Source organism: Crocodylus siamensis, chromosome 1, assembly GCF_052110815.1.
Source record: "Crocodylus siamensis isolate JL-2025a chromosome 1, ASM5211081v1, whole genome shotgun sequence".
In the NCBI taxonomy this organism is placed as follows: domain Eukaryota; kingdom Metazoa; phylum Chordata; order Crocodylia; family Crocodylidae; genus Crocodylus; species Crocodylus siamensis.
Window position 1 is genome coordinate 33,810,930 of NC_143395.1, and position 24,358 is coordinate 33,835,287.

General features: G+C 43.9%; 1 protein-coding gene across 1 annotated transcript in view; it reads right to left on the reverse strand.

Moving 5' to 3' along the window:
• Positions 1-24,358, reverse strand: part of SNTG2 (syntrophin gamma 2) — a 597,901-nt gene that overhangs the window by 251,287 nt on the left and 322,256 nt on the right. The window contains exons 5-6 of the mRNA XM_090031379.1: positions 8,440-8,483; positions 8,301-8,342 (exon numbers count right to left, since the gene is read on the reverse strand). Coding sequence (XP_089887505.1) covers positions 8,301-8,342; positions 8,440-8,483 — 86 coding nt within the window. The remainder of the gene's footprint in view (positions 1-8,300; positions 8,343-8,439; positions 8,484-24,358) is intronic.

Sequence of the window (24,358 nt, forward strand, 5' to 3'; positions counted from 1 at the left end):
AACATTTAGCTGATTCACTGTAACAAAAATCAGAGGCCTGGATAATCTCAAAATACTGAAAGAATTCTCATATGAAACAACTCCTAAGACATGGATCATTTGGGGATAGTGCACTATGACTGGAAAAGAGTAATATACTACTTATATTAAAAATAAAAAGGAAAGGAGTATCTCAAACAAGCACAAGCCTGTTGGTTTAACTTCAGTATTACAGATGTCACAAAGATAGTGAAGGAAAGAACAATCAAAGATGTGGAGGTGAACATAAAATGGGACAAAATACAACCTGGTTTTATCCAAGTAATTTTGTTTAGGACTGGTCTAATCCCCTATCATAGAAGGATAACTAACTAATCTTCAGGCTACCTGTAGCAAACCAGGAAGGAATCCTCCACTGTCCTCCATAAATAAATGGATTATTTGGCTTTTCTCCCTTTCCCTTGCCAGGATATTTGCCACAGGCAGAGACTGGGTCTCACTGCTGTCCCTAATGTATAGTCATTTTCCTATAAAAATAACCTATTAAATTAATTAGTTATATAATTAATAGTGAGCTAACCTAAATTAACCTTGCCTATTCCCTGACATTACAGCGGAAGGGTCATGGCTATTCCCTTCTCTCCTCTGCTCTCTCTCTGTGGCCCACTTTAGGGGTTTTTCCTCACTGTGGTTGAAAGAGCTCAGGTTGGATAATCTCACGGACTCTTTGGAAAAATGATGGTTCACAAATACAGGGGACTGGACCTGATGGCATAGCAGGTCCTCTTCAACCCTATATTCCTAATAAGAACAACACTTTAATTCCCTTGGAACTAGAGATGCTTCTCTGCATTTGGAAAGATAGGGAAAGAATCCCTGATATTTTAGGCAAATGGCAGATGGCTAATGACAGTTTATACAGTTGGACCCAGTCGTAACCCAGCTAATGAACGAGCTGACCACTGTCTGGGCCTCCTGATTGGCTGCTGGGGAGACCAGCATTCCCATTTAGTTCTACCTGTGGCAGCAGGTCACAGACCAGTATACAGAGTAGGTGCTTGGACCACCTCTGGGAGCAGTCTGTTCCAGACCCTGCGCACACAGACTGTAAAGATTTTTCTTATGTCCAGTCTAAGTTAGCCTTCCAGGACTTTGTTGCTGTTAAACCTTGTTATCCATTGGGGATCCCTGGTGAACAACTGTTCTCCCAGATGCTGATGTACTTATATACTTGTTGGCTGCCAATAAGTCCCCCCTGAGCCTTCTCTTCTCCAGGCTGAAGAGTCCCATGTTCCTCAGCCCCTCCTCATAAGGCTTGCCCTCTTGGCCTTTGATCACATGGGTGGCTCTCCTTTTGGACTCTCTCTGTATTCTTTGGGTTTGACCCCAGAGCCAGTTCCCCAGCCATCGGACCGGGAGATGGTCAAGGCCGCAGCTCCCCAGCTTCATCATGAGGACATTATGGGAGACTAAAAATCAAATCTCTTTCTTGAAATCTAGTTATATGACATCAACCTCGTCTCCCTTGTCCAGGCAATGCATTAGCTGGTCATAGGAGGAGACAAGGCTGGTCAGGAAAGACCTGCCAGTAACAAAGCCATGTTGGCTGGCACTCAGAGGGTTGCCTTTCATTAGCCTGTTGCTGATGGATCCCATGGTGATTTTCTTCAAGATCTTTCCAGAGATGGATGTCAGACTAATTGGCCTGTAATTCCCTGGATCTTCCTTCCTTCCTTTCTTGAAGATTGGAAACACAAAGACTGGGAAGATGCATTTCCTTAGGGAGAAATGGCATAAAGGCCTGAAAGGTGGCAATTGCTACCAGGATAGTGGTGATTCTCCCAGTAGAAATCTAACACCTGTATGTGGTCTCAGACTGATCTATGGAATATACAAGGAAAAACCCATCAACTTTGAGAGACTCCAGACATTACAGGGATTGACTCCCCACACTCCTAAATGAGTGTTACTTAGTACTTCCTTACCCAGTATGTACATACGTACTTACTTAGTATGTACTTACCCAGATTTGGTCCAGTAGCTTCGCTACACACAATATAAGGCTAAGTATCCTTATCCAATAATTATCTGGAATTATTAGACAATATAGGGTGTGATGATATTTTTTGCAAGTTAACCCAGTAAATGTTTTTCTTATCAATTTTCTAGTCTCTGATGTGTCATATTCAGGGATAGTAGAAAAGTGTTTTCATATTTATCATTATGACATCTAAGCTCTGACAAGTACATGGTAAGAATTATACAAAAACTGTGCTTTGTAGTTAAAAACAAAAATTAACTCAGTGTTTTATAGTTTTCCCATAAGTAAAACCATGAAGTATCTCTGCAAAAAGTTCACCATTTCAATCAAGAAAAGATAAGATTTTTTTCCCCCCAATGAGAAGTTTCCAATTTAACTATGATAAGACAGACTCTTGCCATCTCAGTGTTACAAAACAATACCAAAAAAAAAAATCTTTAAATATGAGTAAACCAAAGGCCCAATCAAATTCTTGACCAGTACAATACTAAGTAATCTTTATGATCTATTCATAAAAAAACTACATCTGCTTTTTACACAATTCCTCGGAACACAAGATGGAGTGGCTTTGCCCTTTTCTTGAATACTTTTCAATAATATTATCAGAATGAGTGTTTCAAATAAAATTAAGTGCATTGTTCTCCGTGCTATCACTTTATTCTGTATTCTTAAAATTCTTCAAAATCTGAAAAGAAAAACCATATAGATGCTGAGTTTCTCAAAAATGTACCAATAGGCTTCAACAGAAAAAAGGACATACATACATCTTTCACCATTTAAGCTTTAATTCTCATCTATCCAGTTGAAAGCAATCTCTGGTTTCTCTTGAGAAACTTTACTAAACTCAAAAGCTAGGGACAGAAGTTACACATAAACTGGTTTAAATGGTCAGAAATTGGTTTAAACCTCTAACAGAACATAAGTTCTATGAACATAAAACAGTTTCAACAAGGCTGAAATAAACCTGGTTGAATATAGTATCAGACTTAAATGACTGAGCTTAAACAGGTTTATGCAACTTCTGTCCCAGACCCCTTCCTGGTTTAACTCAAACCAGAGACCCCCAGCATCCCACCATGCTCTGCAGCCCTGGGCTTGGCTGTCCTCTCTGCTCTAGCAGAGCAGGGCTGGTCCACCCCTCTGCTCCCTAGCTGGAGCAGATGCAGGCAGGGGCAGGGGCATGGCCAGATGCCAGCCTCCCCAAGGTGAAGGGGGCAGGGAAGAGGTTTATTCCCCCCTCCCTCCCCTGCCCCACCAGCATAGACCCCAGTGGAGTCTGTCAGGAAGGGGCACAGCAGCCAGGAATTTCTCCACTCACTGCTCCAGTGGTGAGAGGGTGGCCAGCCCTGGCAGTAACCTCAAGTTAACAGTCCAGGGTGGGGGTTTAATTCCTGTGTCCCTGCCCCACTGGCTCAGACCCAGGCTGGGGTTCACTTAGCACTCCCTCCTTGACACTGCAGCAGCAGGGCTAGGACTGTGGCCAGACAACAGCCAGCATGTCCCCTGAAGCAGAGGGGACAGGAAGGGGGTTTATTCCCACTTCCGCGTCCTCAGGACCACAGCCAGAGACTACTAACCCTGACCACCTCTGCCACCATCAATTACTCCCTACGTGGGGTGAGCAGCAGAATAAGCTCTTTCCCTGTCCCCTTCACTAGGTGCATGAGGGAGGGGGAAAATAACTCCCCTCCCTGCCCCTCAACTAAGGGGGCCATGGCAGCAGGCCTCTGGCCATGCTCACACCCTTGCTGCTGAAGTGGTGAGGGGACAGGGACCATGATGGGGGAAGCAGTCCCTCTCATGGTTTCCTGAGGACTGCAAACCTCTTCCCGGTGGGGCTGGTGGGGGAGGAGGCTGTGTTGTGGGGCAAGCAGAGCTGCCACAGACTGCATAGAGTGAGTGCGGGCACTAGGGAGGGCTTGGGGGGCTGTGGCCACCACTCCAAGCCCAGGTGCCACTGCTCACCCTGCACAGTCTGCGGCATCTCTGCCTCCCAGCTCCTGGTCACAGCACACATCCCCCTCCCCCCCCCCCCCCCCACACACACACCAGGAAGAGGCTTATGCTTCTGGGAAACCAAAAGAAGGGCTGGTGCTCCCATCAGAGCTGCTACCCCATTGCTGCTCTAATGGCAGAGGCTAGCTGGCATGACTTGCTTAGGCAAGAGGCAGGAAATGGGATTAATTCCCCCCTCCCTCCAGCATCTGGTGAAGGAGACATGAAAGGAGCTTATCCTGATGCTCACCCTGTCCAGGGAGCAATCAGCAGTGGTCAGGGCTGGCAGACCCTGGCTGCAGTCTCCCAGGGACAGAGGGAGTAGAGGGAAGAATAAACCCCCCTCCTTCCCCTTTTGCCTCAAGAGGCCATGCTGGCCAATGTCTGGCTGCACCCCACCCCTGCCACTGCAGTAGTGAAGGGGGAACACGAGGTAGACCTGGCTCAGGCCTGTTGGTGGGACAGGGAGGGGGGAATTAAACCTTCTTCCTGGTCAGTTCACTTGAGGCTACTGCTGGGGCTTGCCATGCCTCCCCCCCAAACACAGCTTCCCTGCAGCCAACGGCTACTCTAGTGTCCCCCAGTGCCTTGTCTGAACCACTGCAGGCATGTACCTGCATTTCCTGAATGTCTGTTCACTTGCAAATTGGTTCAGTCCAGGCAGGTTAGAATAACCTGCAAAGATTGAATCAATTCAGGATCTGGTTTTCTGAAAGTCTGTCCCTAGCCAAAAGAAACAATCCTTTATTTCTTCAGATAGCTCTTACCTACATTTGCTAACTATAGATAAAGCGCTTCTTGCATATCTCCAATGCTCGATTTATAGTTAGAAGTGAAATTCTGTTTATTTGCACTACAAATACCAGAAACCCCCAGGGGTTAAGGGGGGCCAAAGGAAAAAGGAATAAGAAGCTTGAGGCTGGAGTAAGGGGAAGAGAGCATCCTGTGTGTGGAACCTGGTCAGCCCAACACAGAGGAGTGCACAGTGGCTTGAGCTGGAGATCTCACTGGCTTGGTCAGTGACTGTGGACTGAAGAAGCTGGACTCAGACATAGGGACAGCTGCAGGCTGCTGTTTCAGTGCTCTAGGGATTAAAGGATTACCTGGGGACGCCTCTAGAGGTGTGGGGGGAAAATTAAGGTGCTGAGTATATGTTATCATAATGTTGATGTCTTTTTACCTGTTTCCTCCTTTTGGCCTGTTGGCTTGTGACCCAAACCCCTATGATTTTCTACATAAAAGTTGGATTCCCGCCCCCGCTTTATTTTTTGTGCCAGTTTCTGGGGTTGGCACAATTACTTTTATAACCACTGCTCCTGGGCTGTGAGGGGTTAAGCAGAGAGGGATGGGGCCACTCTAAACCCAGAAAACCCAGACTCAGGGAGCTGAATTGAGCTACCCACCCCCCCAAGCTGCTTGAAGGGCTAGCAGAAAGGGAAGTAGAAGAGCAGAGCTGCAACATGAGGGCAATTTTGCCCACAGCCAGCACAGTTAGAGCATGGGAGAGAGGCCTTGCTCCCTGCTATACTCCCAGAACCACTGAAAGAGGCCCCAGGGAGATTGTGGAGGAGCCTGATCTGAAAGCAGCTGCAGAAGGATCGACTTCCCCACACAGGAGACCCCAGTAGAGAGAGGAATCGATTGGTGCTACAGAGTCAGCACATGTACATGTGTACCTGATTGCACAGTTAATGTGCAATTTTTTGTATTTGCTAAAGTACTAAATGACTGTGCACTTTAGCAAGTACTAAATAACTGTGCATTAACAGTTGGTACTGCACAGTCCCAGCACTGCACGGGTCATTTCTGACCCTTCTGCAGAGTAGCAAAAATCTACTTTGATCCTGTACTTCTGGTTTTCTTGCTCACAGTTGTGCCCGCCAGTGCTACTCCACTGTAATGATGAAATACATTGCCATAGCTTGTGACTACAGTGGCATAACATCTTGTGTAGATTTGCCTAGTGATTCATACTTAAAAGGCTGCAGAAGGTAGTAAAGTCAGAGTGATTGTGAAGTGGTGAAAGCCCTCGTGCCATCTGGAAGAGGTTGGGTGGTGCACAAGGTGGAGATTCTCATCCCACAGGGTCCTTGTGAGACTGTTGGAGTTGGGGTTTTAGTTGCACCTTTGAAAGGGGTAATTTTGTCATCAGATTTCCATGCAGGGTTCCATGGGTTATCTTAATGCCTATGGCTTTAAATAAATCCAACTTGTTTGTACCCTCTTGTTAAACCTTGGTACTACTGGGGACACTGAACCACCTCTGCTACACCCCATTGCAGGAGGGTTACACTTTTTATAATCTTCCCATTCCTGTCCCAGCTCTAATACATTATTCTTTATCGCCAAAAGCCAAGCTAAATAGTTGGGTACAGACTAAGGCTGATTAATGTTTGTTAAACACAAAATTCATTATTTACTATTACCAATATTTATACTTTGGTAACCCCCATGAGCTGTCTTTCCAAATCAGGGTTCATTTTGTTAGGTGCTGTACACACATCTCTTCACTGAGAGCTTGCCATTTATAGAAGGCCGCATTATGTCTAAACATAATATCAATTTATACCTTAACTTCAGAGCAGTATTCCCAGTTTCTCAACAGGATACTATATCTTTGGCTCTACATCTCAAAAGTCTAATTATTCAAACATATTCTCTATTTCTATATACAGTCAAGGCTTAGTCCTGCAAACTGTTAGATCTATTCTCATACTATCAGAGTGAAGTCTCTATCCCTGTAGGACCCATCTTTTAAATATAGGTACCTAAACTGCCAATAAAGATGGTTCATCAAACCTCCATGCCTGAATCTGCACTACTGAAGGAAACAGGATGACTTGTAATGCCTTGTATTAATGTAGTACCCAAGTCATGAACCAAGGCTCTAGTGTGTTAGAAATTGTACACGCATGCACTGCATTCCGATTATATAAAACAGGCAGTGCAACATATTTCAGATCCTGGATACGATGTAACACTATAGGTAGAAAATCTCTCTCAGATATCTTTCAATGTTTTCAATATATTCAGATTACAATGTGATTGCACATGAAAATAATCTTTTCAAGTATACCACAGAGGATTAAGAAATGCATACTGCTCCTATTTGCAACATCGACTCTCAAACAATGAACTTGTTTAACCTCATGTAGGCATGTGGATTTCTATGAAGTTTTCACAGCTCATAGCCTCATGAACAGTTTATGTGGATGCAACTTTTCATGTACTCGAAATATTATATCAGGAACAGGGATTGTGATGAAACACTTATTTCATGGGACTATAAGCAGTTTTTATGTAATGCAAACTTTGTAGTGGCGTACTGCTTAATCCTTAAGGCAAGTGACAAAACACTTGATAAAAAAATTGTAGGTTTGAGATGACCACATAGAGTCACATGTACATGACATGACATTATGTTTTATGTACTAGTTTATGGTCTGAAATTCATATTGAACTACAGTTTAAGCCAAAAACTGAGGAAACTATAGCAAATGAGGACAGAAATTAAAGTTTGGGGCAGTACATTAGTGCAGCAAATGCATCCATCCTAACATGCAAAACAGCCACAATGAAAAATATACAAAGCAGGGGCTGCATATCCTTGCTGTTGCTGCTCATCCTTTCTTTTTCCCCTGCTGCTGAATTCAGGGAGTAGTGGAAGAACAAACAACAGAAGGGCCTGGAGCTGCTTGAAATCAACCTTGGAGCTACCAGCAGAAACTCCATTAACATGCCAGTGAGCTCTGAGAGAGCTCAAAGGGAGGTGTGACCATGCTGCACATTTCACCTGGATCCACCCCCCGCAGTCAGGAGACTCAACATTCAAATGCAGACAAGCATCTAGATAAAGAGAGACTTTGATACAGTATAACTGGAAGACTTCTGAAACTGCCAAACAGATTGATCAAGCCATGTTAGTCTGAGTTTGTAATAGTTGTTATCTTAATCTCATTAATCTAGGTAGGATATTATAAAAAGCAGGAGTGTGGCATCTCACAAAATGTGGTCAGCAGGAATATCCGGGTGAGAGAACAGGAACCGGACAGCCACAAGACCCTTGCAAAGGGAATAGTAAAAACGGTTATCTCTTTACCACAAACTGTTGTATATGAGTTTCGGTATGTAATAAAGAGTTGTTTCTACATTGCAAGGCTCAAAATACTATGATATTGACTAGCTTTGCTACTGCTAAACTGTACCCAGTGGTGATTTGATACACTGAAATCCAGACAGAGTTAAAACAACAAAAATTTTTAAATATGAAAGATACATAACTTACCACTTCTTCATGGGTAGCATTTTCTACATTTATGCCATTAACCTGAAAGTGAACGTAGAACGGAATAATTCAATAAAATTAATAGTAAAAATGTGCATGAAACAAATCTGTGTATGAAATAAATAAACCATATACTGACCTGTATTATTGCATCTCCTATAAATAACATTCCTGTTTGGTCAGCTGCAGGGTTACAAAAGCAGAAGATGTTAATTGAAAGATTTAAAATAATGACATATTCCACTTCAGCAATTGTTTTAGCATGCTGTTTGTAACAGTCATTTGAAATTGCTTCTTTTGTGAAAATGCCAGCAGCATAGCAATCAGTAATCATCCAGTAATGCTAACTAGATTGGTACCAATTTTAAGCAAATTAAGAGAGTTACTTTCCAGGCACAAAGGACTTATTAAATATAGAACACAAATGCCATTTCTCACTAATGAAGGATTTCATTAAATTATCTGGAAAGTGTGATTCAGATTTTTCATTAGTATTGCTCAGACAGTAAAATAGGAATCCTAGAACATAGTTAGCAACTCTTGCCCCCCTGAAAAGAAATTTACAGGGACTGCTATAATTAGAGAGGTTGTGTTTAGAATTGAATAGAATGATTTAACATGAAGTTTGGGTTTGCTGTACTCAGGAAACAAAAACAATATATTATTTCAATCAGAAACATACATATTTTCATACAGCTCACCTCCATACAAATAAAACTATTAACTATACATGTAACATATGCATGCAATGCCAACAGTTACTTTCGTTGTCATACATCTCATGCAAATAGGTGTTCAGTGGGATTTTATCACCTCACACAAAATGACAGATTATTCACTTACTTGAAACCCCAGTAAAAATGGTTAAGGCCCTGATCCTAAAACATGTCTTTAATTTAAACACATACATAGATGTTTGCCGAATGAGGACCTAAGTTTTTCAAGAGTTTAAAAAAATGCAGAGATGACTTAACATTTTGAGAGTGTGAGCTGGATGGAAGGGCTTAACAACATGGTATTATCACTGAAAACATGGAAAATAAGGCTTTAGTTCAAACAAAGTTCAGTTTATGAAGTTGTGAGAGTTGTGAGATTCATCCCTGATATAACTCCAACTACTGTTGGATAAAGTAGGTATTTTATTTATTAAACTTACTTGACTTTCATATTAGTATTTGGGCAATTTTCCACATGTATGTTAGTCATCTTTAAATGGCATACTGTAGATGGGAGTGACCAAGCTGCTGCATGCATGGCACAAGTGCCATGGGCAACTGCTGTGTGTGGCACACAAGTTCCAGCTACACAGTAAACTGAGACAGGGAAATGGAGGAAGGGGGACTCAAGCCATCAGGTGTGCAGGGTGGGGTGGGGCGGGGAAGCGGGGTGCTGCTGCCACAGAAGGTGTCAGGTATGACAACCAGCCCCAGGCTAACCCTCCCCTGACCATAAGAACACAAGAATTGTTATTTACTGGGTCTAACCATAGGTCCATCTTGCCCAGTGTCCTGTGTCACACAAGAAGACAGAGTGGATGCTGAAAGGGAGAATGAATTGGGTATGCCTAGGGTTTTTTACCCCACTGTTCCTCTCTCACTTGCAGACTCCAGCATTTAAGGTCTTGGAAATTCTAATTCAGAGGCTGTATCCCAAACTCCCGTGCTCACGAGGTACTGATGCCCCCTTCCTCCAAAAATTTGTCCAATCCTCTTTTGAATCTGGCTAAACTGTCAGCTTCCACAGCATTTGATGGCAATGAGTTCCACACAGTAATTACACGATGGGTGAAAAAGAACTTGCTTTAGTTAGTTTTAAACTTACTGCCTACTAGGTTCATTTTGTGACCCCTAGTTCTTGTATCGTGAGAGAGTAAATAATAAATCCCTATTTACTTTCCCTTCATCATTTAGTATTTTGCAAACCCTGCTCAAGCATCTCTTTTCTAAACTGAGTAGGCCTATCCTCTTTAGTCTTTCCTCATATGGAAGCCCCATCCATACTACTCATCATCCTTGTTGTCCTTCTCTGTACCTCCCCTAGTTCTATGCTATATGCTTCCTGAGGTGTGGGGAACAGAACTGGGCACAGTATTCAAGGTGTGGGCACACCACAGATTTATAAAGGGGCATAATGGTACTTTCTGTTTTGTTTGCAATTCTCTTCTTAATAATCTAATATTTGGTTTGCCTTTTTGATAGCTGCTGAGCACTGAGCCAATGTTTTAGTGAACTGTTCACAATGACTCCTAGATCTTTTTCCTGTGTGGTAACAGCTAGTGTGGAGCCCATCACGGTGTAGATATAGTTCGTGTTATTTTTCCCTGTGTGCATTACTTTATATTTATCTACACTGATTTTTATCTGCTTCAGTTGCCCATTTTCTCAATTGTGCAAGATCATTTGGTAGCTTCTCACAGTCCAAATCCTTCTGTAGCTACTTACACCCTTTTTCAGATCATTTATGAATATGTTAAACAGCCCTGGTCCTAACCAAGATTCTTGGGGGATCCCGCTGTTTACTTCTTTCCATCCTAAAAACTGATGATTTCTACTCACTCCTTGCTTTCTATCTTGGAGCCAGTTTCTAATTCACGAGCAGAGATTCTCTTCAATCCCATGACTACCTAATTTAGTTAAGAGCCTCTGATGGGGGACTGTCATGGCTCAGGGTCTTAGGGGTGGCCGTGATTTCCCCTAGCAACCCTTACCATGCCAAGTTTGCTTCAAAGCACCCTCGTTCTTGCCCACCATGTCTTGATCTTACATATATATATATATATACGTACATACATACATACATACACACACATACACATACACACATATACATATATATAAAGGGAGTAAAGGGAGGCTGCTTCTTATCTTTTTGGTCACGGTTCTCCTGGTACCCCGTGTCTTGCTAATATAATGGGGTTCCAGGCACCCCAGCCTTATGGGCTATGCATGGCTCCAGCTGCCCATGTACCACACCTCAAGCCTCTCTGATGTACCAGACATTGTTCAGTCTTAGCCGCAGCCCTTGTGTCTCTCTACGCCCTCTGGCGCTCTGGCTTTTCCGCAGCTTTGTCTCTCTCTGCACCCTCTGGCACTTGCCAATCACTGCCCCTTTGGCCAGGGCTTGGGCTTTCCAAAGCCCTGGGGCTCAGGTGGCTGTAGCCATGCCTGGTCCCCAACTCTCCTCCTCAGGGTCTCAAACCTCCTGCCAGGCTCAGGTGGCCTCAGCCTTACCTGGCCTCTCGTGCTGTCCCCTTTCTCTGGGGCTTCACACGCTCAGGTGGCTGCAGCCATGTCTGGCCCCAACTCTCTACCCCTTATCTGGGACTGGGGTCCATACCCCAAATGCTGCACCCTCTCTGGTGCCAGGGTCCCCATGCTACCATGGATCCCCTATGAGGCCTCCTCCAACTCCTAATAGCCTCACCCAAACCGCCAGTAAAACAATAAACAGAAGACTCAAGCCCCTTGGCTATAACATAAACATAAGCCATCTGACTATAACAACATTCAAGCCACTCCAGGATTTCTCCAACTCTCACCAGTATCGCATTGTTCAGTCATTCAGGCATCTTCCTTTTCCTCACTCAGGCAGAAGTCCTACCCCCATGGCTGCTGGCAGGGAGCTACCTTCTTTCTCTCAGCCTGGGAGTTATATAGCAACCAGGCCCTGCCCCTTCCGGTCAGCTGACTCCCACCGGTTACCCTGGCAACCCACAGCTGGGCTCCTTGCTTGCTGCTCCACAAGTAGCAGGCTGCTCAGTACCCTGCTACACACCTCCACTCTTTATAGGAGCAGAGCACCACAGTGCTCTGTGACAGGGACCTTTTCAAAAGCTTATATTCCAAATATACTATGTCAACTGGATTCCCCCAATCTGCTGGTTTATTGGCACACTCAAAGAACTCTAGTAGATTGGTGAGGTATGATTCCTCCACAGCAAGTGTGTCCATCCATGTGCAGAACAATTCTTTTTCTTATTATTGTTTCTACCAGGTTTCAAGGAACAGAAGTTAGGCTTACTGGCCTTTTAAATTTCCAGTATGCATTTGCTGTGTCTTCAATATGGTGTTCTTAAGTAGTTAACATGTTGCTTGCAGGTTTCTCACCTCCTTAGCCCCACCTCCCTCACCCCCTTTAACTTCTGTATAACCAGCCTTCTTATTTGGGTGTAGTGTTCTGTTTCCATGGAAGCCAAACCGTATTGCATTGTGGCCATTGTTGTTAAATAGCTCAGTTATACTTACCTTTTGCACAAAATCCTGTGCGTGACCTTTTCTTTGCCAAGCTCCACACTGCTTTGGCTAGATTGCTACCTGGACCTGTATTTAACATGGTTTTGATGTTTTTACACTACATTTCTATATACCACAATAGAAATTCACTTTGTGCCCCATGCACAAGATCCAGTCCACAGGGCTCCTTGCAGGCCAGATCCAGATGGAAACATGCAACTCCAGCTCCTACCTAGAGACATGGTGATGGTGGCAGTGGCAGTGTAAGTGGCAGCAGCTCCACCTGTGACTTGGGGCATGTGATGATAGGTCCAGCACCTGCTACATTCCCCCATGTAGGAGCTGGAGATGCCACCACCATGCATCTCTTGCCACAGCCACATCTGCAACTCCAGCTCTAGTAAGCAGCTCACAGCTGGGGTGATAGGGCTGTGGCAGTGGCAGCAGGCAAAGTGCCTGAAGGGCAACTAGGGTTTTGTTAGCCCTCATTTTCCCTCCTTCTGATGATCACCAGGTCTGCCAGGCCCAAGGGCCCCAGATTCTGCAGCAAGCCACACCCCAACAATGTCTTCTAACTTCTGGTGGCCTGCCAGTAGCGCAGCAGACCAGACAGAGTAGCTCTGTGCACCAGATCATACCCATGGGCTGCATTTAACACCTCTGTACTATAGCATTCTCCAATACCCACTTTGTGGGCAAGGTACCCCTTGGTATAGGTATGATGTTCACGTGTATCTGGAATTCAATCTAAATCAAAGATTTCATTTTTTCTTATTTAAGTTCTGGAATTTAATATTTTGAGTCTGGTTCAAATCAACCACAGCTCAGGACTACCTTCCCGCAAAAGTATTCTCCTTGCTGGAACAGAGAGTCATATTCCTACCCCCACCCCGCTGTCTCCCTGGATTGTTTATATACTTTACATTAGACAGTTAAAAACAAAACAAAAATATTGAACAGTTAAAAACAAAACAAAAATATTAATGTAAATAGGCAGAACCCAGAGCCCAGGGTACCCCCATTTCAAAGGAGTCCACAAGCACTGGGTTACAAAGCCACACTTCAAAAGTGGAGGCTGATTACAATCTGGCCCTTTAAGTCCTCATTACTGTGAAAAAAAACTTAAATGTGAACTAAATCTTAGAAGGCTTTAGTAATGAGAAAGTAATCACTGCTGCCTTTTTTAAATGTTCCCTTTTAGAAATGGCTCAAAATGTGCATGTATTCATACTCATAGTGTTACCAGTAAATCACCTGCTATTTAAACCTTACTGTTGATTCTAATGTGCAGCACTATTTCTTTAAGCGATTATAGCAACTGTTATACTGTTGACTTATTTCAGGAGGTAAGCTGGAGAAACAGATGGCGTAAAGGCTAGAAGAGGAAATAAGGGTTGTTTCAGGGAATGAAGATTGGAGGGAAAAATCCCCAAAAGAGGGAACAATGGTAGAAAAGGGTATATAGAAGAGCAAAAAAGCAGAAATAGCAGGGGCCAGAAAAATCAGTATTAAAAAAAAAAATCTATAGAGTGACTGTTGATAAAACAAGGCAAGAAGCAATAATAAATAATGGTTTAGTTACTTACTATATAGAGAGAGTCTACATTTGTTAATTTTTGTACATTTCAGGAAATTCTAGTACTAAGTTTAGTATATGGTATAAAACATGTATTCTGGTCTATGGACCATAGTGAAAGTGGGAATGGCCCTTCACAGAGTAAGTCTGACTGCTCTGAAGCAGAATATAAAGGACATTGTGGTTAGATGCCAAAGCGATAACCAGGATGTTTTTGTTTTACATTTTATTGGCCTAATGCAAAGGTAAATGCACAATGGCTGAAGGCTGAAAGTCTGGCAAAATCAGTGTTTTTTCTTATAAAACAGTCACATTATATATGTGTGTATATATATATATTTTTTTTTTCACGTCTACCTGCATATGTTGTATTATACAGACTCACACAATTAGAAGGAAAACTGTTTTTCAAGAACCTGATTTCATTCCTATTACAGTTATAAAAAAAACTCCATAATGTTGTGTTGGCTTCTCTGAGGTATACAGGGACAGATCCAGATAAGGACACTAGATACCTAAAGAGGACTTAGGAAGAAAGAGTAATCCAAAAATCCTTACACCAAAACCCACAAAACCCTCTGGATCCTAAATTAATTCAGCACCCAGATTCTGACTTGTAAAGATCCTTAGGTGTTTGTGCATAAACAAAAGCATCTGAACCTGAGCTGTTAGTTGACTGTTGATCCCTTGAGCTCTGCCCCAATCCAGAGCTGGGGAGAAGACGGCCTAAAACCAGGGCTGTCAAACTCATCTGGCCCCACAAGCAAAAGGAGTGGCCCAGAACTAGTCCATGGGGCTGATGAATGGCACAGGGCCAGATCAGGCCCATGGATCCTCTGTCCTTGTCCCTGAATGCAGCACCAGAAGCATTTGTTCCAGCCTGCCCATGATGTAGGAAGCACACGGTGCCAGTTCCAGCTGGTCCAGGGTAGACATTGTGTGCAACGCAGGTCCTGGGCCACCCAGAGCGGGCACTGGATCCAGCATGCAGGTGGGGAAGATCCATGGGCCATATCCATGGGTATACAGTGTTATATACCAGATCTGGCAGACTGGCTGGATCCAGTGTATGCAGGGGAGGAGGGAGGATCTTGGACAGTTGGAGCTGGACAAATATTGCTCTATAGGCCAATTCCAGCCAGTGGGTTTAATGTTTGACATCCCTGCCCTAAACTGTTTGTGTCCTCAGAGAAGCCCAAGTTATTCCTTGTGCTTAAAGCCTCCCAACTGACAATACTGAGTTCAACATAAGACAGCATCTAAAGCCATTTTTAGTAAAAACATGGCATTTTGTGGTGGTACCCATTCAAAAAGCATACTAGCCTAATTTATAAAAAACAGAAATAACCCTGAGACCATAGTCCTGGAACCCAGAAGTGTCCCCTTTCATTATAGCTTAATAATACATTAGAAAGCTTGAGAGAGAAAGTATTTATAAACACCTAGGGCACTTGTCCACGTAATCGGCATTTACCCACTAAAAATGTTCCTGGTTTAATTTTCCTTTCTTAGTTTATGATGACTAATTCAGTAATGTGGACATGATTTAACACATAATGGCTTATTATGCTATAACTAGTAAAATGCGCTTGATGGCACGTCAGAAAAATTTTACCCTCCTGTCCTTTCAGTACTACTTTACTGCCAGGTGGCATTTTAGGACAAGATTTGATATTTTGGTTGGTTTATTTTCTTGGGTCGTCCTGGGTTGTTTTTTGGGGGGGGATTACTGGTGGCTTTGCTTGAGAGCCACTGGTTTTTGGGAGATTTTTGAGTTCAATAAACAGTGCTGCCTGCCTTCCTTGCAAAGCCTCCAAGTTTTTTCTGGGAATTTGTTGCTTGTTGTACGGGGTGCTGCTGGTTGGGGCAGGAAATCTTTTCATGAAAAGATATGCAACAGCGAACCTGCCTGCCTCACCCTCACAAGTCTGGATTGGCATCGGGCTACAGGCCTCCCAAAGGGGCTGCCTCCCTACTGAAGCCAGGTCCCAAAGCAGTTCTGCCCCTTGCTTTTTCTGCATGCTTGTTGCACTGGGTACTGGGAGTGGGGTACACTTAGGGCTACACCAGGGTACACAAAGGGTCTGGCTGCTTGGTGTGGGGGTGGCCTGGGGTTGTTATTGAGGTTGATTAAGATTCCTTGGGTATCCCCATGCCCAGGGCAGCTTGCCCCAAAATAGGGTTGGGGGTGGGGAGGCATGGTCAGCATACTCCAACTCCCTCTACCTCCACGATCACTACACAGTGGCCAGTACGAGCTAACACCCCCAGTCCCACACAGCTGGGGCATGATGTGGGTTGAGCTGAAGAAAGAAACAGCCCAGGCTCAATGAGAGGAATTTTCTCATCACTTAGTCTATTTGCATGTCAATCTTATTTATTTTGGAAAGGCATTAGAGATGGAAATCCTTCTTAGCCCCCAAACCCCCCCCACCACCACCACCATGACTCTGTGCCACTGGGGGACTCTCCCAGACATCTCTGACTACAGTCTTGCCTGGCCCAAAGTGCTGTTTGTTCATGCCAGGCTGCCAACTCACAGGCCCCCACGCACATTATACTAAGTATCTAGGCTTGAATGAGGAACTGTTTTTTGGGCTGGGACACTGGCCTTATATGGGGCCTGTGCTAGCCCCAGCAGCCTTACCTGGGGTCCTGGGCACCTCCCAGGGCTGCATCCATGATGATTCTGCTGTGCAGAGTCTGGCCAGCTGCCACAGCCCAGCTCCACTTTTCAGTAGTGCATGCTGCCTCAGCATGTGCTGCACTGGGTTCTTTTTCCACGGATATCCTGGGGTCAAAAAAAACCCATGGGAAAAAAAAACTGGGGGCAGTGCACACTCAGGCAGCATGCCCTTTCAGCATGGAGAACATCAAACTCTGTGGTATGTGATGCTGCAAACATGTTTGTGGGACCACATAATGCAGAATTGCATTTGTCTGGATGCGCTGATGGAGTAATGATAAGCAACAATAGATCATGTTTTAAAGTGATGCTTGGTGGTTGCTGCAGTAATTAGTGTTAGACTAGCTTTTATTCAACATCTTTGTTAGTTATCAAGAGTAAACAGTAATCACATTTATAGATGATACTACTTGGAAAGGAAATCTTCAGGATCACCCAAGGGGGTTTAACTGGGAAAAATGGTATGAAATTAAGCAAATTAAACTTTACTGATGCTTACAGTCTATTAGTCTGAAAAAAATATCCCTTAAAGCAAGCAAGGCCCATCATTCTTCATTTAATAATTATTTTTGGCCAAACAATCTAAGATAAGATTTGCCCTATAATAGTGGGTTTCAACCTGTGGTCTGCAGACCCCTGAGGGTCCAAGGACTATGTCTAAGGACTCCGTGAAAGATGCCTGTGATCAAAAGTATGTGAATACCTGTACTTACAAAGGTGTCCCTACCTCTATTCAAAAATTTGTAGAGGTCCACAAGTGAAAACAGGTTGAAAACCACTGCCCTATAGGTTGGAGCAACTTGATTTTTGTCAATTCCTATTTCCTTTGCTTTTTCCATAGAATAGGGCTACAGATGAAGCATATATTGCTATGAATAATGTTTAGAAGTCCAGATCTTCAATGAGTGAATGCTGAATGGGACAATGAACATATGCAAATCCTGCACAGGGTTCTCCCACTGTACCCAAATCATGCACAGGTTTCTCAGGCTCAAAATTGGGAGAAACCTTTTCACAGTTAGAGTGTCCAGGCTGTGGAATAAGCTCACTCCAGAAGTGGTACAATCGGCTACTCTGGAAATCTTCACTTTGCTGGGGTTACCTAACCCCAGTTGTCTTTCCTGCCTGGTGCAGGGGGCTGGACACACTGATCTTCTGAGGTCCCTTTTACCCTTACAGTCTATAAATCTGTGAAAACTCTTGCAGACTCACCCTGCTTAGATGAGTCCATCAAAAATTGCTGGAAGAAGCATGACCAAAAGGTCTTGAACTGAGAATCAATGGTGACTGATGAAATGATCAAATGCACCCTACATCATCCAACAGAGGAAGCATTTGCCAGACCACCAAACTCTGAAGTCCATCAGGCAATAAGACTGATGAAGACAATAAACCATCTGGCCCTGATGGCATACCAGTTGAGGTCTTCAAAGCTGGTGTGGAAACTATGACCAACAAAATCCATACCTTGTTTCTCAAAATACGGAACACTGAGGAAATTGCCATTGGCCTAGAGAATGCCAATATTTTCACCACTTTTAAAAAAGGAGATAAGCCGGACTGTGCAAACTATCGAGGTGTCAGCCTCTCCATTGCTTGAAAGATTGTTGCTCAAATTCTGCTGAACTGACTGCTCCCTCTTGCTGAGGAAATCCTTCAACATGGCTCCAGACCAGAGAAGCACTATGGGAATGATTTTTGTGGCCCAGAAGATTCAGGAAAAATGCTGAGAATACCACCAAGAGCTGTATATGGCCTTTATTAATTTGACCAAAGCCTTCGACTCTGTTAACTGTGAGGCTCAAAGATCTTATCAAAGCTTGGCTGCCCAGAGAAATTCATCACCATCCTAAGCCTCCTTCATGACCAAATGACTACCCCCACCCTATGCAGTGGCTCTGCTATGGAGCCCTTTGTTATTTGAACCAGTGTCAAGCAGGGCTGCATGACTGCACCAGTTCTGTTTTCCATCTTTTTGTGGTCATCAAGATGCTCATCTATGACTGTCTACCACATGGCATTGGAATCAAGTACAGAATGGATGGAAACTTTTTCAAAGTCTCCCAACTCCATGACAAAACCAATTGTTACTTCAGCCTCAATTATGGAACTTCAGTATGCTGATGTTGTGCCTTCATTGTATTTACCAGCCACATCCAGACAAGTGCAGCCATGTGGTATGTGGTGCTGCAGACACACCTGCGGCATCACATCATGCACATTCAGCTGTTCTTCACTCTGCAAGGGAACAGTAGGGGTGGGAAAGGGTTTGACCCTTTGATATCTAGGGGAGAAAAAAAAAACCCTGCACACACACACACACACACACACACACAAATGTGGAGCGGCATACGCAGGGGCAGCATACACCATTCAAAACCAGAGCCTAGCTGGACAGAGACAGACTCCAGCTGCCGACCAGGCTCTGAACAGCAGGATAACCACTGCTGCAGCCCCAGAAGGCCCCCAAAGCCCCAGGTAGGGCTTCTGGGACCAGTTCAGTGCTGCCCAAAGCCTTCCCTACCCCATCCAAGCTAACCTGCTGCAGACCAGAAGAAGCGTGGCTCAGGCATGCACAGGGAGCCAAACGTCCATGCTTGTGTGGACATGGTCACAGAGGAGGACCTACAAAAGGCCGTTAACTGCTTCTCTCAAGCATACCAGTACCTGGGACTGACCCTTAACATCGGAAAAACAAAGGTGCTTCCCCAGCCTGCTCCAAGCCAATCAACCTCCCCCAGCAAAGACCCCCCTTGACGGACAGGAGCTGGAGAATGTTCAAGACTTTGCATATTGTGGGAGCCTTCTCTCAAAGAAGGTCAACATCAGTGAGAAGATTCAGTATAGAATCCGATGTGCCAGATGTGCCTTTTGAAGACTGAATCATTATGTGTTCCACAATCATGACAGCAGGGCCCATACCTTCTCTCACAAGGTGTTCTCATGAAACCCTATCCCAGGCTAGTTTCTCCCAATTTCTGGTGTCACTGACATACTTCTTAATGTTTGCCTTAAGGATGTCCTTGAAGTGTTTTCTCTGGCCCCCATGTGTCTTTTGTCCTTGGCTTAGTTGGGAGTATTGTAATTGTTTTGGTATACGCACATCAGGCATGTGAACACATGCCCTATCCACCACAGCTGACATTGAATAATCAATGTTTCTATGCTGGAGGGGTTAGCATTTGTAAGGACACTGGCATACATTTGCCAATCCTCCCACTTTATGCCAAGGATCTCCTTGAGGTAGCGCTGGTGAAGGTGCTCCAGGTTCTTCAGGTGGTCCTGTAGATCACCCAAGCTTCTTCTTTCTTTGAGGAAAACCATTTCACTCTGGAGGCAAAAAAATGACAGAAACAGAAGGAAAGGAAACAAGACCAAGAAATCCACAATTCAACCCTCCCTTTAACCACTATCTGTGGTGTCTGCCAGAGAGTCTGCAGCTCTAGGACTGGCCTTCTTAGCCATCAGTGGACTCATCTACAACCCATTACTTGACCAAGAGGGATTGTCAATGAGGACTAACTTGATATTGTATTCAAAGTAAATCTGTTTCAGCTAGAGTACAAGAAACTTGAAAACAACAGGGTAAAGAAGAAATACTTCAGATCTTTTATCTCTGTTTCTGACAATGAGATTTACCTACTCTTTCTCTTTTTTTCCATACAAATTTCTTCTACTGCCCATGAAATAAAGAAAAAAATGTGATAACTTGCCCTCTTACATGCTTGTCAAACATTTTCCTTATATTAATCTTTCAGAGATGCCAAATGCTATATTAGTAAGCAAAATGTAATAGTATTTTTATGACCAAATTTTAAAAGAGATATTAAATGAGACCTGATGAATGAAAGTACCATGATATGGAGCAATTATCTTTTACAGTAAAATAAAAAGACAAATTGTCATGACTAGGAAATGAAAATGCATTATACCACAAAAAGCACTGCATTCAAGAAACAGTCCTAAATGTATTGCAGGCTTTAGAAATTAATAATAAAACGTGTGTGCTGTCCTCCCCTCAGCTGTAGCAAATATGTGTATCTGCATATGTTGTACATATGTATATTTTATACCTTTTGAATGAGATAAAAAAGTGAAGCCTCCTTTTCTCTGATCAGCTAGAGATCCAATATATGATGCCAGAATTGCATCCTCCTCTGGAAGCAAGCCATGGGACAAGATCTCTTTGAACTACCAGAGAAAAAAAGACAGGACCTCTGGTCAGTCTTACCCAACTATACTTTTGCAACCTGGAAGTTAGACTACTGCAATGAGCTTCATGAGGTTGATCGTAAGAACCATTCAGAAACTTCAGGTGGTGTAGAACACGGCAGCCTACCTTCTGACTCCAGAGTTCAAGAGTCTGAATTAGTTTCCAAAAATTTTCTAAGGTGTGATTTGTGGTACTGGTTTTGACCTATAAGGCCAGTCTGGGCCCCACACATCTAGAGGGAAAGCCCTGTCCCTTATGCTTCACTGTGATTCTTAAGTTTAGCTGAGAGCAACCTCCTGTAATTACTGTCTGTGCACCAAGTTCCTTTGGCAAAAATACGTGGGAGGGACTACCAAAGCTGAGGAGACTACTAAGACCTCACCCTCATTATCCTGGAAATCTTTCACAAGTGTCCTTTTTTTGTTTGGTTAGTAGGCCTTCAGCAGTTGGGTTTACTTTTAAGGGCATTGACTGTGGAATTTTTCTGTTACATATTGAATTTTGATATTATTATTGGTCTTCAAAATTTGATTTTTTTACTGTAAGCTTTTTTTGAGGAGCGTAGCACATATATCTCATAAATAAAATAAGATCATATTTAGGCACCTAAATCCATTCAGATGCCAAACAGGTGGATTAGGATTTGGCTCATTGTGTACTAATCACTGTAATGCTGTAATTAAAGAGATTGTTAATTAAATGTGACTAAAAGAGATGGTGCTTTGTAAATATCCTGAATCTAAAAAAAAATATATACACAGAGTAAAAAGTGTAAATAATAAGATTTCACAATCAAATTGCTCAGAGAAATTATTAAGGCATGATTCCTGTAGAAAAGAAATGCAGCACTTGGGATGTAGGGTGTACTCTTTTTAAGTGTATAGACTTTGAAATGGAAAAGAATCTGCACTTACACAGAGGATGCACATACCTAACTTAATATAAACAATCAATACTCCTTAAGCACACTGTGCTTTCAGTGGTACTAGCAGTCATGAAATCAACTGGCTTCACTGTTTTTCATGGCTGCTACTAGAAGTCCTGACACTGCCTATTAGATGTCTTGGAAACAAAGCAAGTCAGTTTCAGGAATACTAATACCCCTGACATGTCTGTAAGAAATGCTTGTTAAGACCATGGCATTGCAAGTGTTGTGGTATTACCACCCTGCAACTTCCCATCACTGTCCCCTTTTCTGGGTAAGATACAATCTTCACAGTCCCCATACAAACAAACACTTTTCTCTTGCTCCCAGTTTCCCTGCTTGATTCACCTGACACACTTTGATGGTAAATCAATGGGTAGGTACCTGGAGAAGAGGACCTCACTGTCAGGGTATAGCATCTCTCATGTCATAGAATCATAGAATCAATGAGTCACAAGGGACCTAGACAGATCGAGTCCAACCCCCTGCCATGGGCTGGAATGAGCACTGGGGGGGTGGGAGGGGTCAAAAGACTCCAGCCAGGTGCCTATCCAACCTCCTCTTGAAGATTTCCAAGAAAGGTGAGAGCACCACCTCTCTAGGAAGCCCATTCCAGGCTCTGGCCACCTTTACAATGAAGTAGTCCTTCCTAATATCTAACCTAAACCTATCTTCCCTCAGCTTGTGGTCATTGTTCCTGGTGACCCCAAGGGGGACCCTGGTGAACAGACTTTCCCCGAGTCCCTGCTGCTGGCCCCTGATAAGGTTGTAGGCAGCCACAAGAACCCCCCTCAGTCTCCTCTTGCGGAGACTGAAGAGATTCAGGTCCCTCAGCGTTTTCTCATAGGGCTGGCCATGGAGGCACTCAACTATATGAGTGGCCTTCTCTGGACCCTCTCAGAGGAGGGCCATGACTAAGATTTCTCAGGATCTCATGGTACATGGTCTTTTACAGTATCTTGATAATTGCTTCTCCCCTGTCCTTTAATGTGTGCTGCCTATCCTCACAGGACTCAAGTCCATCATGTATATCCCTTTAGTCTCTGTCAGGACCTTTCCAACACCAGCCATTTTCTAATGTTTTTTTTTTTTTAATACTTCAGATAAGCCTCAACTATTTCCAGCTTTTTTTCTGACCTGATTGGACCGAGACAGGTATTTCTTTGTTTGAGACTCTCTCCAAGACTGCTCATTGAGTCAACTTTCTTGGTCTGGTCTGCAACCTGGCCTTCTTTTGTAGGAGCTCCATTCTCTTCTGCTGCTAGGGCACATCTACCCATTACTGCTAAGACCTTGCCTTTATATCTGTATGGCTACATACAGACAGTCAAAAAGCCTGAGGTTGAACTGATTCAGTCTTTTCAGGTTAGTCTAGGCTGCACAGATTAAATTGAAACAGAAGTGAACAGAGAGGACCCAGGCAACTATAGGCCCATCAGTCTTACCTCTATCCTTGGGAAACTCTTTGAGAAAATCCTCAAGGAGCACATCTGTGATGGGCCGGCTTCAGGGATGATGCTCAAGGGCAACCAGCATGGTTTCATTAGGAGCAGGTCATGTCAGACCAACCTGATTGCCTTTTATGATCAGGTCACAAAGGCAATGGATGCAGGTGTCACCGTGGACGTAGTCTTTCTAGACTTCAGCAAGGCCTTTGACACCCCACCCCATCCTCATTAAAAAACTAGGCGACTGTGGCATTGATGCCTACACAGTCAGATGGATTGCAGATTGGCTCAAGGGTCGTACTCAGAGGGTGGTGGTGGATGGGTCATATTCAACCTGGGGGGAAGTGGGCAGCAGAGTCCCCCAGGGCTCGGTCCTTGGGCCTGCGTTGTTCAACTTCTTCATTAGCGATTTGGACAACGGGGTGAAATGCAACCTGTTTAAATTCGCTGATGATACCAAAATTTGGGGTAAGGTGAGCATGCTAGTAGGGAGGGAAAGATTGCAGCAAGATCTGGATAGGTTACAGGAGTGGGCTAACATAAACAGGATGCGTTTCAATACTGACAAGTGCAGGGTGATGCACTTAGGCAGTAGAAACCAGCAGCACACTTATAGAATGGGAAACTCCCTTCTAGAGAGCATGGAGGCAGAAAGGGATCTTGGAGTCATTATTGACTCCAAGATGAACATGGGCTGACAATGCGAGGTCATGGTTGGCAGGGCTAACCGGACCTTGTCGTGCATCCACAGGTGCATGTCATGTAGAGCCAGGCAGGTGATCCTCCCCCTCTATGCAACGCTGGTCAGGCCACAGCTGGAGTACTGCATCCAGTTCTGTGCACCCCATTTCAGGAGGGATGTGGACAACATTGAAATGGTCCAGAGGAGGGCCACCCACATAATCCGGGGATGACAGGGCAGACCCTACATTGAAAGACTGCGGGACCTGAACCTGTTCAGCCTTCACAAGAGAAGGG